Source organism: Staurois parvus, unplaced genomic scaffold (assembly GCF_062004578.1).
Source record: "Staurois parvus isolate SC_StPar_1 unplaced genomic scaffold, SC_StPar_1.0 ptg002150l, whole genome shotgun sequence".
Lineage (NCBI taxonomy): Eukaryota > Metazoa > Chordata > Amphibia > Anura > Ranidae > Staurois > Staurois parvus.
Genome location: NW_028319946.1, coordinates 25,338 through 41,745, shown reverse-complemented (window position 1 = coordinate 41,745; position 16,408 = coordinate 25,338). Strand labels below are relative to the sequence as shown.

Sequence of the window (16,408 nt, the reverse complement as noted above, 5' to 3'; positions counted from 1 at the left end):
AAAAATACACCTATGATAAAAAATTCTAGACTCTTCATTTTATATGTAAGTGGGGAAACCTACCGAATCTGCAGGAGATCAGACCATTATATCCCCCCCCCCCCCTCCTGTACTTGCACAGGGAGGCACAGTACTGGGAAGCCTGGGGTGAATATTTCTTACAGCACAACAGATTACACAATTATAATTAAAACAGAACCTCGATGTTCGGTTTAAAAAAGTTCTAACAATTACTCTTGAAAGGTCTATATCCGTATATACAGAACGAGAGCAGGCAACAATGTGCAATAAAAAGATGAATTCACGTAGCTGACCGAAGGAAGGTTCCTCCCCCCTTGTGTGGTCCCCACACAACCTTCTTATGCAGTCAAACCTCCACCTGACCTGCAGCGTGGTGCTCTGATCGGAGAACGGGAGAGCTGAAGAAGGTGTTTATGATGCTCATCACCGTTTCCGTCACGTAGCGCTCCAGGACGCAGTCCGCGTGTTTCCTGTCGCTCGTGCTGTTACACACCTGAAGTACAAAAACGCCACCGCATTCTCAAATATCTCTCAAAAGACGACTTCTAGACAAATCTCTCTGTACAGACTCCTCCCATCTCACCCTGCAGATGTCCACCAGGAATTCTCAAACAGCTTCCACATGTGGTTACTGGTGTAGATCTCCTTCATCTCCACTTCTGTGTCCACATAGCAATGATTGAGGAAGTTTATATACGCGATCTTCACCTGTGAGAACACATTGGAGGTTAGCGTGTATCGAAAGAAACCAATCATGTCCAGACGGATCAAAACACGCCAACGGACACGGTGATCAGGTAAATATTATCTGTTTAAATATGGCGTGGAAGTATCTGAAGTTTCCTTAAGTCCTCCTATAACTTCCCTGCACCGTATTGTACAAACCAGGAAGAACCAGCCCTGGCAGCCTGCCAGGCAGACAAGAAATCTGCTGATTGGAGGGGACTGAGTGATGGCGGCATACTGATGTACCTTCAAATCAGCAGGTTGGGGCAGCGTCCGGGATCAAACTGCACTGCCACTTCAGAGGAGGTTCTGCATCGATCATGAAAGTAACTGAACAGAGTAACCTACTAATGTGTAGGTAAGAACAACCAATTGTCTGGTCGCCTGTACCGGCCACGTGGTCTGGTCGCCTGTACCGGCCACGTGGTCTGGTCGCCTGTACCGGCCACGTGGTCTGGTCGCCTGTACCGGCCACGTGGTCTGGTCGCCTGTACCGGCCACGTGGTCTGGTCGCCTGTACCGGCCACGTGGTCTGGTCGCCTGTACCGGCCACGTGGTCTGGTCGCCTGTACCGGCCACGTTGTCTGGTAATGCAGTGCCATGATTGTGGTTTATTGTTCCCAAGAACTGAATGTCTATCACTCGGCTCTGGTGGATTAATAAATGGCACTCCGTGGTTGATCCTCTACATGTGTTTCTCCAAACGCTTGTTCAGACAAGATGCCAACTGCGCTTGTGAAAGACAGAAGCTGTTAGCCAAAGTATTCGGTTCTTATGGTTGATGTGCGTGTCACCTCCGGGATGCAAATCCTCGTGTGTCACCACGCGCACAATGTCGTCCAGCGGCAGCAGCGAGTTGCACTTGATCTCGGTGTAGACGTTCTTCCCCTCCGTGCACACGGCCAGCAGCTCCACCAGGTGGATGTGGTACATGAGGGGGCTGTTCTCATCCATCCGCTCCCGCTCCGAACGCATCATCTGCACCAGAGTCTGGAAGGAGGCCCGGTCATTGTAGAAGACGAGGACATCCTCTCCGGAGTTCACCAGCTGCAGAGGGACAAGGATGGGGGTCAGGAGGGATGGGGGTCAGGAGGGATGGGGGTCACAAATGAAGGTGCGTATTCCCATAGCTATGGATATATTTATAGGATATTCTGCATTTTTCTTTCTTCTATGTGTAACCAGATAGAGCCCGCCTCATTTCCTGGCTGGAGGACATCCAACATCATCTAGCCCTGGGGTTGGCTAGATGATGCTGGATGTGTCTTCTGCACCCGGCACATCACAAAGCCAACCCCCCCCCCCCCACCCCCACTGTAGTGTCCCTTGCCCCCCCATGGCAGTGTCCTCTGCCCTCTTTCACATCACCCCACCCCCTCCCTCCACTGTACTGTCCTCTGCCATTCCTTCACATTCCCACCTACCTCCACTGTAGTGTCCTCTGACCCCCCCCCCAAAACCAGCATCCTCTGTCCCCCCTTCACATTCTCCCCCACTGTAGTGTCCTCTGACCCCCCCCCCCCCCCAAAACCAGCATCCTCTGTCCCCCCTTCACATTCTCCCCCACTGTAGTGTCCTCTGACCCCCCCCCCCAAAACCAGCATCCTCTGTCCCCCCCTTCCACATTCCCCCCCACTGTAGTGTCTTCCAACCTCCCCACCACTCCTCCCAAAGCCGCATCCTCTGTCCCTCTTCACATTCCCCCCACTGTAGTGTCTTCCGACCCCCCCACTCTCCCCAAAGCAGCATCCTCTGTCCCCCCCCCTTCACATTCCCCCCCACTGTGTCTTCCGCCGCCCCCCTCCCCGAAAAGCAGCATCCCCCCCCCCCCTTTACATCTCCCCCAACTGTAGTGTCTAACGAGCCCCTCCCCCAAAGAAGCATCCTCTGAGCCCCTTCACATCACCCCTCCACTGTAGTGTCCTCTGCCCTTCACATCACAGCATCCTCCCCCTGCTGGAATCAGGACTGAGGGCCATAGAGAGGAGTACAGGGAGACCCTGCCAGCCCCTCCCACCAGCCAAGATCTGCCTTTGCTCCATAGAGTAACACTTGGACCCAACAACGACACCGGGTCTAAAATAAGGTAGGTAATGGAAACTGAAAAATGTCATTAGCATGTTGAGTAGGGGGAGAAAGGTGGAGGGGGGGGGGGGCAGACCAGAGAGAGAAAGGTGGAGGGGGGGGGGGCAGACCAGAGAGAGAAAGGTGGAGGGGGGGGGCAGACTAGAGAGAGAAAGGTGGAGGGGGGGGGGGCAGACCAGGGAGGGAGGGGGGGGGGCAGACCAGGGAGGGAGGGGAGGGGGCAGACCAGGGAGGGAGGGGAGGGGGGTAGACCAGGGAGGGAGGGGAGGGGGGTAGACCAGGGGGAGGGGAGGGGGGTAGACCAGGGAGGGAGGGGAGGGGGGTAGACCAGGGAGGGAGGGGAGGGGGGTAGACCAGGGAGGGAGGGGAGGGGGGTAGACCAGGGAGGGAGGGGAGGGGGTAGACCAGGGAGGGAGGGGAGGGGGTAGACCAGGGAGGGAGGGGAGGGGGGTAGACCAGGGAGGGAGGGGAGGGGGGTAGACCAGGGAGGGAGGGGAGGGGGTAGACCAGGGAGGGAGGGGAGGGGGGTAGACCAGGGAGGGAGGGGAGGGGGTAGACCAGGGAGGGAGGGAGGGAGGGGAGGGGGGTAGACCAGGGAGGGAGGGAGGGAGGGGAGGGGGGTAGACCAGGGAGGGAGGGAGGGAGGGGAGGGGGGTAGACCAGGAAGGGAGGGAGGGAGGGGAGGGGGTAGACCAGGGAGGGAGGGAGGGAGGGGAGGGGGGTAGACCAGGGAGGGAGGGAGGGAGGGGAGGGGGGTAGACCAGGGAGGGAGGGAGGGAGGGGAGGGGGTAGACCAGGGAGGGAGGGAGGGAGGGGAGGGGGGTAGACCAGGGAGGGAGGGAGGGAGGGGAGGGGGGTAGACCAGGGAGGGAGGGGAGGGAGGGGAGGGGGGTAGACCAGGGAGGGAGGGAGGGAGGGGAGGGGGTAGACCAGGGAGGGAGGGAGGGAGGGGAGGGGGGTAGACCAGGGAGGGAGGGAGGGAGGGGAGGGGGGTAGACCAGGGAGGGAGGGAGGGAGGGGAGGGGGGTAGACCAGGGAGGGAGGGAGGGAGGGGAGGGGGTAGACCAGGGAGGGAGGGAGGGAGGGGAGGGGGGTAGACCAGGGAGGGAGGGAGGGAGGGGAGGGGGGTAGACCAGGGAGGGAGGGAGGGAGGGGAGGGGGGTAGACCAGGGAGGGAGGGAGGGAGGGAGGGGGGGTAGACCAGGGAGGGAGGGAGGGAGGGGAGGGGGGGTAGACCAGGGAGGGAGGGAGGGAGGGGAGGGGGGTAGACCAGGGAGGGAGGGAGGGAGGGGAGGGGGTAGACCAGGGAGGGAGGGAGGGGAGGGGGGTAGACCAGGGAGGGAGGGGAGGGGAGGGGGGTAGACCAGGGAGACCACTGAACATGTAACACACGGAGTGGATACACTGAACATGTAACACACGGGTGGATACACTGAACATGTAACACACGGAGTGGATACACTGAACATGTAACACACAGAGTGGATACACTGAACATGTAACACACAGAGTGGATACACTGAACATGTAACACACAGAGTGGATACACTGAACATGTAACACACGGAGTGGATACACTGAACATGTAACACACGGAGTGGATACACTGAACATGTAACACACGGAGTGGATACACTGAACATGTAACACACGGAGTGGATACACTGAACATGTAACACACGGAGTGGATACACTGAACATGTAACACACGGAGTGGATACACTGAACATGTAACACACGGAGTGGATACACTGAACATGTAACACACGGAGTGGATACACTGAACATGTAACACACAGAGTGGATACACTGAACATGTAACACACGGAGTGGATACACTGAACATGTAACACACGGAGTGGATACACTGAACATGTAACACACGGAGTGGATACACTGAACATGTAACACACGGAGTGGATACATTGTATATCCTGCTACTCCTTGGAGTCCATTGTTGGTGGCTCTCACCTCCGCCATGACAATGTCCTGGCACTTCTTGATGAATCGGCCCTCAGCCTTCACGATGGTCTGTAAGAACTTGATGTATTGCACGCTGCGGCCGTGAGTCTCAATGCAGTGAGCAAAGTGCTGAACGACGCGCTCATTTATTTCGCTGCACAACTGGAAGTTGTCCCTGAAGATATGCTGCATAGTGACCGCTTCCAGGATCTACGAGACACATACAATGTATCAGCCGGCATTGCCGAGGACTCAGGACTGTAGGGAAGTGTTCGATGTGCTCCATGGATGGTCCCGGCACTCACCCCCGGGGTCAGGAAGAGGTTGATGTGTTTGTGGAGCAGAGCCTGGTTCTGCTGGTTTCCGGCACAGAAGTTCTGAAGGAATTCATGAGCGATCCTCATTATCTCCTGCATGCGGGTGTCCTCAGACTGGAGAGACCCAAAGAGAAGGAGGAGCATTAATGACAGTCCAATGTCAGTGACAACACACAACGTTACCAACACGGAACTCTCCAATGAGCCATTCATGACCATCAGCAAAAAATAGGTGCAAACCTTCTCATAGGGTATCTGCAGCAGCTCCAGCACCACCGTGTGCGCCCCCATGTTGCGCAGGAGACGCTGTTGCTGCTTGCGGTTTCTGCGGCCAGACGTGTTCTCCTGCACACAGAGCTTGCTGAGCCTCAGGAGGATCTATGGAAAGAGGGGGGTGGTAATAAAACAATACACAGAAGACAAGTATACCCCCCCCCCCCCCCCCCAAGTACGAGGCGCACACACACCTCTCGAACCACTCTGTAGTTATAGCTGCTGGTGCTCTCCGCTTTCTTTGGCTTCCCAGATCCTTCCTACAAAAGGCAGAAAATAAACTCAGATAACAAGATTGACATCCTGAGGGCTCCGAATGTTCAGAAAGATGATAAAACTGCCGGTCTACATGTATGACACATTCAATATGGAAATGCATTGCTTGCCAGAAGTATTGGGCCAGCCCTCCCAATCATGTGATTCAGGTGTTCCAATCCCCTCCATATCATGTGATTCAGGTGTTCCAATCCACCCCCATATCATGTGATTCAGGTGTTCCAATCCACCCCATATCATGTGATTCAGGTGTTCCAATCCACCCCCATATCATGTGATTCAGGTGTTCCAATCCACCCCCATATCATGTGATTCAGGTGTTCCAATCCACCCCCATATCATGTGATTCAGGTGTTCCAATCCACCCCCATATCATGTGATTCAGGTGTTCCAATCCACCCCCATATCATGTGATTCAGGTGTTCCAATCCACCCCCATATCATGTGATTCAGGTGTTCCAATCCACCCCCATATCATGTGATTCAGGTGTTCCAATCCCCCTTCCATATCATGTGATTCAGGTGTTCCAATCCCCTCCATATCATGTTGATTCAGGTGCTCCAATCCCCTCCATATCATGTGATTCAGGTGCTCCAATCCCTCCATGGACACAGGTGTATACAATCAAGCCCCTAGGCATGCAGACTGCTTCTACAAACATTGGTGAAAGAATGGGTCGCTCTCAGGAGCTCAGTGACTCCAAGCGTGGTCCCGTGATAGGTGGTCACCTGGGCAATAAGTCCATCCGTGACATTTCCTGGCTACTAAATATTCCACGCTCAACTGTTAGTGGGATTATAACAAAGTGGAAGCAACTGGGAACAACAGCCACTCAGCCACCAAGTGGTAGGCCACGTCACATGACAGGGCGGGGTCAGCGCATGCTGAAGCGCACAGTGCGCAGAAGTCCCCAAACTGTCTGCAGAGTCAATAGCTAAAGACCTCCAAACTTGGTGTGGCCTTCAGATGAGCCCAACAACAGTGCGTAGAGAGCTTCATGGAATGGGTTTCCATGGCCGAGCAGCTGCATCCAAGCCTTCCATCACCAAGTGCAGTGCAAAGCGTCGGATGCCGTGGTGTAAAGCACGCCGCCACTGGACTCTAGAGCAGTGGAGACGTGTTCTCTGGAGGGACCAATCACAGTTCTCTGTTTGGCAATCCAATGGACATGTCTGGGTTTGGCGGTTGCCAAGAGAACAGTACTTGCCTGACTGCATTGTGCCAAGTGTAAAGTTTGGTGGAGGGGGGATTATGATGGGGGGTTGGTTTTCAGGGGTTGGGCTTGGCCCCCTAGTTCCAGTGAAGGGAACTTTTAAGGTGATTTTTTGGACAATTTCATGCCCCCAACTTTGTGGGAGGAGTTTGGGGATGGCCCCTTCCTGTTCCAACATGACTGCCCACCAGTGCACAAAGCAAGGTCCATAAAGACATGGAGGAGCCAGTTTGGGGTGGAGGAACTTGACTGTCCTGCACAGAGTCCTGACCTCAACCCCATAGAACACCTTTGGGATGAATTAGAGCAGAGACTGCGAGCCAGGCCTCCTCCCCCGACATCAGTGCCTGACCTGACAAATGTGCTTCTCATCAGTGCCTGACCTGACAAATGTGCTTCTGGAAGAATGGTCCAACCTTCCCATAGACACCCTCCTAAACCTTGTGGACGGCCTTCCCAGAAGAGTTGAAGCTGTTATAGCTGCAAAAGGCGGGGCCAACTCAATATTGAACCCTACGGACTAAGACTGGGGGCCATTAAAGGTCATGTGCATGGAAATGGCGGGGCCAACTCAATATTGAACCCTACGGACTAAGACTGGGGGGCCAATAAAGGTCATGTGCAGGGAAAGGGCGGGACCAACTCAATATTGAACCCTACGGACTAAGACTGGGAGGCCATTAAAGGTCATGTGTGGGGAAAGGCCGGCGGCCCAATACTTTTGCCAATATAGTGTATATTTACTTTCAAAATCACCAGCTCACATGCTACATCTGGGCCATTCCTACCATTGAGCCAGGTGGTTCCTCCACCTGACCCGCCATTGGCAGAGCACAGGCGAAGTAGCATGGGGTTTGGATGCTCTGGGGCCCCAGTGTTGGCCCCACTGTGCAAGCAGTCTTTGGATGAAAGTTCCAAGTTTAAGCTGAGTGAGGAGGGGTTAGGGATTACATTCCATGACCCATTCCTGTACCCATGATAATTACTCCCCCATTTCTGGTATCAGCATCACAGGAACGGGAACGAAGGGAAAATCCTTCCATATGGGTCATTTAAATCTCTTCCCTATTTTACCCAAAAACAAAAAATATATCGGGAGTTATGCTTTAAAGGTTTGAGAAGGAAAACTTGCCTCTTTAGTGTCCGCTGTCCCAGTTGTCTGTTCCGGAGCCTCCTCTGGCCCTGATCCTTTGTAGACCCACAGCTCCGACTTCTCCACGATGGACCTCAGCTGGTCTAAATCCTGCTTTATCTGTTTGTAATTATCCACATCCTGGCTGGTCACCAATAGCTGGACCTACAGGAAGAGGACATTGTTCAGAAGGTATCTACAGACCTCCTCCCCAAGCAGTGGGATCATTGTCCACTGACCTGTTTGAAGGCCTGGAGCACCTCCTGCCTTTGGCTGAAATGGCGGAAAAGAAGCTGCAGGGCTCCGGACACCAGAGGTGGGTAATCATGCATAGTGAGGTGGAGCAACACACGGAGGAAGGTGCGACCGCCATCATCGTCCAGGTCCAATGGGGTGTTCTCTTCACTATAAGGAAAAGGGTACAAGTCAATCTGGAGGCCACCATACCCAAGAGACTTCCCGATTTCATTCTGGATTTTGCAATGTTAAAAAGGAACCTTTCAAGATGGAAATATCAGAGCTGGAATTGTAGACCAATATCATTCATCCTTGTTTCTGGTAAGTCACGGCCCGGGAACAAGTATGAAGTCAGTGAAGTCAAGACTTCCGGCCTGCAAGCATTATCCAGGTCAGACAAGGACAAGGATGGCAGGTTAGCGATGGACTAGATCAGGGTTTCTCAACTGGAGTTCAATGGAACATAGAGATCCTCCAGAGGTTGCTAAGGGATCCTTGAGCAATCAACAATTTCTGCCACTGACACCATTGGTCTTTTTAGGTGTCTGTTAGGGGGTATTTCTTCACGCTGACCCCCAATAATGTAAGGGACATTCTGCCCGCCGACCCCCCCAATGTAAGGGACATTCTGCCCGCCGACCCCCCCAATGTAAGGGACATTCTGCCCGCCGACCCCCCCAATGTAAGGGACATTCTGCCCGCCGACCCCCCCAATGTAAGGGACATTCTGCCCGCCGACCCCCCCAATGTAAGGGACATTCTTCCCGCCGACCCCCCCAATGTAAGGGACATTCTTCCCACCGACCCCCCCAATGTAAGGGACAGTCTTCCCACTGACCTCCAATGTAAGGGACATTCTTCCCACTGACCCCCAATGTAAGGGACATTCTTCCCACTGACCTCCAATGTAAGGGACATTCTTCCCACTGACCCCCCAATGTAAGGGACATTCTTCCCACTGACCCCCCAATGTAAGGGACATTCTTCCCACTGACCCCCCAATGTAAGGGACAGTCTTCCCACTGATCACCAATGTAAGGGACATTCTTCCCACTGACCCCCCAATGTAAGGGACATTCTTCCCACTGACCCCCAATGTAAGGGACATTCTTCCCACTGACCTCCAATGTAAGGGACATTCTTCCCACTGACCACCAATGTAAGGGACATTCTTCCCCCAACTGACCCCCAATGTAAGGGACATTCTTCCCACTGACCCCCAATGTAAGGGACATTCTTCCCACTGACCCCCCCAATGTAAGGGACATTCTTCCCTCTGACCCCCAATGTAAGGGACATTCTTCCCTCTGACCCCCAATGTAAGGGACATTCTTCCCACTGACCCCCAATGTAAGGGACATTCTTCCCACTGACCCCCAATGTAAGGGACATTCTTCCCACTGACCCCCAATGTAAGGGACATTCTTCCCACTGACCCCCAATGTAAGGGACATTCTTCCCACTGACCCCCAATGTAAGGGACATTCTTCCCACTGTCCTCCAATGTAAGGGACATTCTTCCCACTGACCCCCAATGTAAGGGACATTCTTCCCACTGACCCCCAATGTAAGGGACATTCTTCCCACTGACCCCCAATGTAAGGGACATTCTTCCCACTGACCTCCAATGTAAGGGACATTCTTCCCACTGACCTCCAATGTAAGGGACATTCTTCCCACTGACCCCCAATGTAAGGGACATTCTTCCCACTGACCCCCAATGTAAGGGACATTCTTCCCACTGACCCCCCAATGTAAGGGACATTCTTCCCACTGACCCCCAATGTAAGGGACAATCTTCCCACTGACCACCAATGTAAGGGACATTCTTCCCATTGACCATCACACTAATGTACCATGGAGTTGTAGATCTAGTAATTTTTAGCAGGGGGTCCCTGAGACTGGAAAGTTATTTTTTCTCCCTGCGAGATAAAGGCATAATGTGCTAGTATGCACCGAATACTAGAACATTATTGAGGACTTACCTTGAAGTGAAACCCTCAAGCGGCGCGCTGTGTGGGAATGCGGTCACTTGAAGGGCCAAGCTGTGATGCCACTCCTGCGCACATGCGGCCACGACACGGAGATCTGAAGGAACGGCACAGGTATGCTGTTCCTTCAGAGCACATGCGCTGGTGACATCACCGGCTGTTGCTCTGTGGAATATGTTCTAAACCTGTGGTCTACAAATGGTTGGTCGGATGTGGCCCTTAGCTTACTTTTATCTGGCCCTTGGGGCACTATTTCATCCACCGATACCAACAATGGGGCATAATTTCACCCACTGACACCAATGAAGTGGTACGCTTCCTCCCAATGACACCCAACGATGGGGCACAATTCCTCCCAATGACACCCAACGATGGGGCACAATTCCTCCCAATGACACCCAACGATGGGGCACAATTCCTCCCAATGACACCCAACGATGGGGCACAATTCCTCCCAATGACACCCAACGATGGGGCACAATTCCTCCCAATGACACCCAACGATAGGCCATTGTCTCTTCCCACTGATGTCAGGAATTCTTCTACTCTCAAGAGCCACCGTTCGGCCCGTCACAACCCGCAGTGATATCGGAGGTCCAAATCGCACTGATGTGGCACGATTTCAAAGCCGCACCGGTGTGAACCTATCCTTGGTGAGATATGTAGATCTTTGTATCATTTGTTGGGGAGATATGGAGATCTTTGTATCATTTGTTGGGGAGATATGGAGATCTTTGTATCATTTGTTGGGGAGATACAGTCAGGTCCATAAATATTGGGACATGGACACAATTCTAACATTTCTGGCTCTATACACCACAATGGATCTGAAATGAAACGAACAAGATGTGCTTTAACTGCAGATTGTCATCTTTAATTTGAGGGTATTTACATCCAAATCAGGTGAACGGTGTAGGAATTACAACAGTTTGCATATGTGCCTCCCACTTGTTAAGGGACCAAAAGTAATGGGACAATTGGCTTCTCAGCTGTTCCATGGCCAGGTGTGTGTTATTCCCTCATTATCCCAATTACAATGAGCAGATAAAAGGTCCAGAGTTCATTTCAAGTGTGCTATTTGCATTTGGAATCTGTTGCTGTCAACTCTCAAGATGAGACCCAAAGAGCTGTCACTATCAGTGAAGCCATCATTAGGCTGAAAAAACAAAACAAACCCATCAGAGTGATAGCAAAAACATGAGGCGTGGCCAAAACAACTGTTTGGAACATTCTTAACAAGAAGGAACGCCCCGGTGAGCTCAGCAACACCAAAAGACCCGGAAGACCACGGAAAACAACTGTGGTGGATGAGCGAAGAATTCTTTCCCTGGTGAAGAAAACACCCTTCACAACAGTTGGCCCAGATCAAGAACACTCTCCAGGAGGTAGGTGTATGTGTGTCAAAGTCACCAATCAAGAGAAGACTTCACCAGAGTGAATACAGAGGGTTCACCACAAGATGGAAACCATTGGTGAGCCTCAAACACAGGAAGGCCAGATTAGAGTTTGCCAAACGACATGTAAAAAAGCCTTCACAGTTCTGGAACAACATCCTATGGACAGATGAGACCGACATCAACTTGTACCAGAGTGATGGGAAGAGAAGAGTATGGAGAAGGAACTGCTCATGGTCCTCAGCATACCACCTCATCAGTGATCATGGTGGTGGTAGTGTCATGGCGTGGGCATGTATGGCTGCCAATGGAACTGCTTCTCTTGTATTTATTGATGATGTGACTGCTGACAGAAGCAGCCGGATGAATTGTGAAGTGTTTCGGGAATATTATCGGCTCATATTCAGCCAAATGTTTCACAACTCATTGGACGCTTCACAGTGCAGATGGACAATGACCCAAAGCAGACTGCAAAAGCAGCCAAAGAAGTGGAATGTTCTGCAATGTCCAATCACCTGACCTGAATCCGATTGAGCATTTCACTTGCTGAAGACAAAACTGAAGGGAAAATGCCCCAAGAACAAGCAGGAACTGAAGACAGTTGCAGTAAAGGCCTGGCAGAGCATCACCAGGGATGACTCCCAGCGTCTGGTGATGTCTATGCGTTCCACACTTCAGGCTGTCATTGACTGCAAAGGATTTGCAACCAAGTATTAAAAAGTGAAAGTTTGATTTATGATTATTATTCTGTCCCATTACTTTTGGTCCCTTAACAAGTGGGAGGCACATATGCAAATTGTTGTCATTCCTACACCGTTCACCTGATTTGGATGTAAATACCCTCAAATTAAAGCTGACAGTCTGCAGGTAAAGCACATCTTGCTCGTTTCATTTCAAATCCATTGTGGTGTATAGAGCCAAAAATGTTAGAATTGTGTCCATGTCCCAATATTTATGGACCTGACTATATGTAGATCTTTGTATCATTTGTTGGGGAGATATGGAGATCTTTGCGTCATTTATTGTTGGTGAAGAGATCATTGAAAATCACAGAAGATCATCATAACGCGAGAGCCTTACCTTCCGCCAAAGATGCCTTCCGCCTGCTCCTCAATGTGCTCAAAATCCAAGGCACCTGGAACACAAGTAAAGACGCTCATTCCTGCACTTCACATCATTTTGTCCATGAAAGTCCTATGAATCTCAGCGAAAAATAAGGACAGGAGGTGACATTAATGAGAAATCCAACATTGGTCACTGTGATGGGAGTCACTTTGGGTGGGGGGCCCATGGAACACAGCTCACTTTGGGTGGGGGGCCCATGGAACACAGCTCACTTTGGGTGGGGGGCCCATGGAACACAGCTCACGTTGGAGAGGTGGGGAGACCCGTCTCAGCTCCCCATATCCCTCTTATGTCTCTTAGGGGTACAGGGTGACTGATGGATGCTGAGAATGCGGTTGGAATGACTTCAGATGGGACAGTAATATTTATCAGCCACATGAAGACTATTCCTGGTTGTTGATTCTGAACTAGACATGTGAATTGAAGGAGCTGACCACACAGTGGTGTTATTCATTCACAGATTAGTGAATAAAAACACTACAACTCCCATCTGCCACCACGGCAGAGGGACTCGTAGTTCTTGATGGAACAGAAGTGCAGTGACGTCATCGCGCTTGTAGTCCCATGATAGTAGAGTACCTCGGGGCTGGAAGAAGAGTCTGCAGGAGTCTGAGCATTGTACCTGCGATCCATTGCTTGCAGTGCTTTGCAGACTCCTAACTTGAATACATTAAGAGTACCCAATAACTGCCCCTGCACAGTGTAAACCCCTGGGGCCCAACCTGTGGCCCTTTAGTGTTTAAAGTGCGGTCCATGGGCCCCAACAGTAAGTACAGTAAATCATTACGTGTAGTGAAGTCCGGTGGTCTCATGCAGCATGTCCCTAGTCTCAGATGAAAAACGAAAGTATTCTGGACTGCGCCGAGGAGATCTGAGCGTAGAAGGACCGAGCCTCAAATGGAAGCCGCGGTTCAGTTGTGACGCGGTCCGCCATGACCAGAAAATCTCCGCAGAGGTGGGAGCAGGTACCTGTCAAATTCAGATACCCACATCCCCACCCCCCCTCTACCTAGCCTCTGATGGCTCCTACACAATGACGTCAGTCTCCAGTCACTCTAGAACAGTGGTTCTCAACCTGGGGGTCGAACGACCATTTCACTGGGGTCGCCTAAGACCATCGGAAAACACATATTTCCGATGGTCTTAGGAACCGAGACACCGCTCCTCTGACTCAGTCGATGTGTGGGCGGGATGATACGCTGCCATGTCACCTGGCCACACCTCCGGGATCACAACAGCTGCGCCTCCTCGCCGCTGATTGGCCACCGGAACTGTAGCTCAGGAGAGGCACACAGGCGGCCAATCACCGGCGAGGAGGTGGAGCTTGGAGAGGAGGAGCCGAGCGGCAGCGCGCGTAGATCTAAGAAGATCGAGGGAGTTGCCGGAGTAAGTGAAGAGAGAGGCCAGAGAAGGAAGACAGCTGACAGGTAAGTGAGAGAGCGAGCCCAGGCTGGAGCAGGGGTCAGCAAGGTAAGTATCATTGGTGTCAGTGGGAGGAATAGTGCCCCATCATTTGTGTCACTAATACCAACAATGGGGCACTATTCCTCCCCCCACTGACACCAACGATGGGGCACTATTCCTCCCCCCACTGACACCAACGATGGGGCACTATTCCCCCCACTGACAACAACGATGGGGCACTATTCCTCCCACTGACACCAACGATGGGGCACCATTTCTCCCACCACTGACACCAACGATGGGGCACTATTCCTCCCCCCACTGACACCAACGATGGGGCACTATTCCTCCCCCCACTGACACCAACGATGGGGCACTATTCCTCCCACTGACACCAACGATGGGGCACTATTCCTCCCACTGACACCAACGATGGGGCACTATTCCTCCCACTGACACCAACGATGGGGCACTATTCCTCCCACTGACACCAACGATGGGGCACTATTCCTCCCACTGACACCAACGATGGGGCACTATTCCTCCCACTGACACCAACGATGGGGCACTATTCCTCCCCCCACTGACACCAACGATGGGGCACTATTCCTCCCCCCACTGACACCAACGATGGGGCACTATTCCTCCCACTGACACCAACGATGGGGCACTATTCCTCCCCCCACTGACACCAACGATGGGGCACTATTCCTCCCCCCACTGACACCAACGATGGGGCATTATTCCCCCCCCTGACCCCAATGATGGGGCACTATTTCCCCCTCCACCACACTGACATCAATGATGGGGCACTATTCCTCCCACTGACACCAATGATGGGGCACTATTCCTCCCACTGACACCAATGATGGGGCACTATGCCCCCCACTGACACCAATGATGGGGCACTATGCCCCCCACTGACACCAATGATGGGGCACTATTCCCCCCACTGACACCAATGATGGGGCACTATTCCCCCCACTGACACCAATGATGGGGCACTATTCCCCCCACTGACACCAATGATGGGGCTCTATTCCCCCCACTGACACCAATGATGGGGCACTATTCCCCCCACTGACACCAATGATGGGGCACTATTCCCCCCACTGACACCAATGATGGGGCACTATTCCCCCCACTGACACCAATGATGGGGCACTATTCCCCCCACTGACACCAATGATGGGGCACTATTCCCCCCACTGACACCAATGATGGGGCACTATTCCTCCCACTGACACCAATGATGGGGCACTATTCCTCCCACTGACACCAATGATGGGGCACTATTCCTCCCACTGACATCAGTGATGGGGCGCTAGTCCTCCCACTGCAAAATTACAGTTATGAAGTAGCAACGAAAATAATTTTATGGTTGGGGGTCACCACAACATGAGGAACTGTATTAAGGGGTCGCGGCATTAGAAAGGTTGAGAACCACTGCTCTAGAAGAACAATCTTTGGCCATTTCCTCCAGTAAACCTTCAGTCTGAAGCATGAAATGTGATTATTATATGCAGCCCTTTGGAGACATTAGGGGCCACATCTGAATCTCCCTTTCCATTTCAAGTGGACAACCACTGGTCTAATAAAGCTTTTCAAATCATCCAAATCACCTTTTATAACCCTGAAATTTCATGCGACACCAAAAACCGCACAGATTTGCATACCATCCAAGGATAGGTTGAGTCCAGGTGAGGACTGACCATTTGGAAACTCTGGCACTGCCCGAGGGCCCGGGGTCAGTAGGGGACCCCATGAGATGCCCCTGGTACCTTTTTCATAGGCTTTTTTGAGTTTGGGCAAGGACACAGGGGCCCCATGAGTTGTCAGTCCGCCCCTGGTTGAGTCATTTGGCCAGTTTAGGTCCTTATCGTGTCCCTACCTGGAAGGCAATCCTGGGACTTTGAGTTGCAAAGCGTCTAAAAGGCTGCTGCCCAACCCGGACTTGAACAGGCCCCCACGCAGGCTCTCACCCGGCCCCCCACGCAGGCTCCCACCCGGCCCCCTACGCAGGCTCCCACCCGGGCCCCCACGCAGGCTCTCACCCGGGCCCCCACGCAGGCTCTCCCCCGGCCCCCCACGCAGGCTCTCCCCCGGCCCCCCACGCAGGCTCTCCCCCGGCCCCCCACTCAGGCTCCCCCCCGGCCCCCACTCAGGCTCCCACCCGGCCCCCACTCAGGCTCTCACCCGGCCCCCCACGCAGGCTCTCACCCGGGCCCCCACGCAGGCTCCCACCCGGCCC

At 52.9% G+C, this 16,408-nt stretch overlaps 1 protein-coding gene across 1 annotated transcript in view; it reads right to left on the bottom strand.

The window, feature by feature from the left end:
• Window positions 1–384: 384 nt before the first annotated feature.
• The window catches only part of LOC149432416 (inositol 1,4,5-trisphosphate-gated calcium channel ITPR1-like), a gene marked incomplete at its 3' end in the record, with an annotated part of 40,548 nt that continues 24,524 nt past the window's right edge, over window positions 385–16,408 (bottom strand). Inside the window, 13 exon segments of the mRNA XM_089665225.1 lie at window positions 385–414; window positions 416–514; window positions 605–627; window positions 630–729; window positions 1,542–1,553; window positions 1,555–1,794; window positions 4,804–5,004; window positions 5,100–5,225; window positions 5,352–5,489; window positions 5,579–5,640; window positions 8,003–8,171; window positions 8,246–8,411; window positions 12,709–12,763. Of these exon segments, the coding sequence (XP_089521351.1) occupies window positions 385–414; window positions 416–514; window positions 605–627; window positions 630–729; window positions 1,542–1,553; window positions 1,555–1,794; window positions 4,804–5,004; window positions 5,100–5,225; window positions 5,352–5,489; window positions 5,579–5,640; window positions 8,003–8,171; window positions 8,246–8,411; window positions 12,709–12,763 (1,421 nt within the window).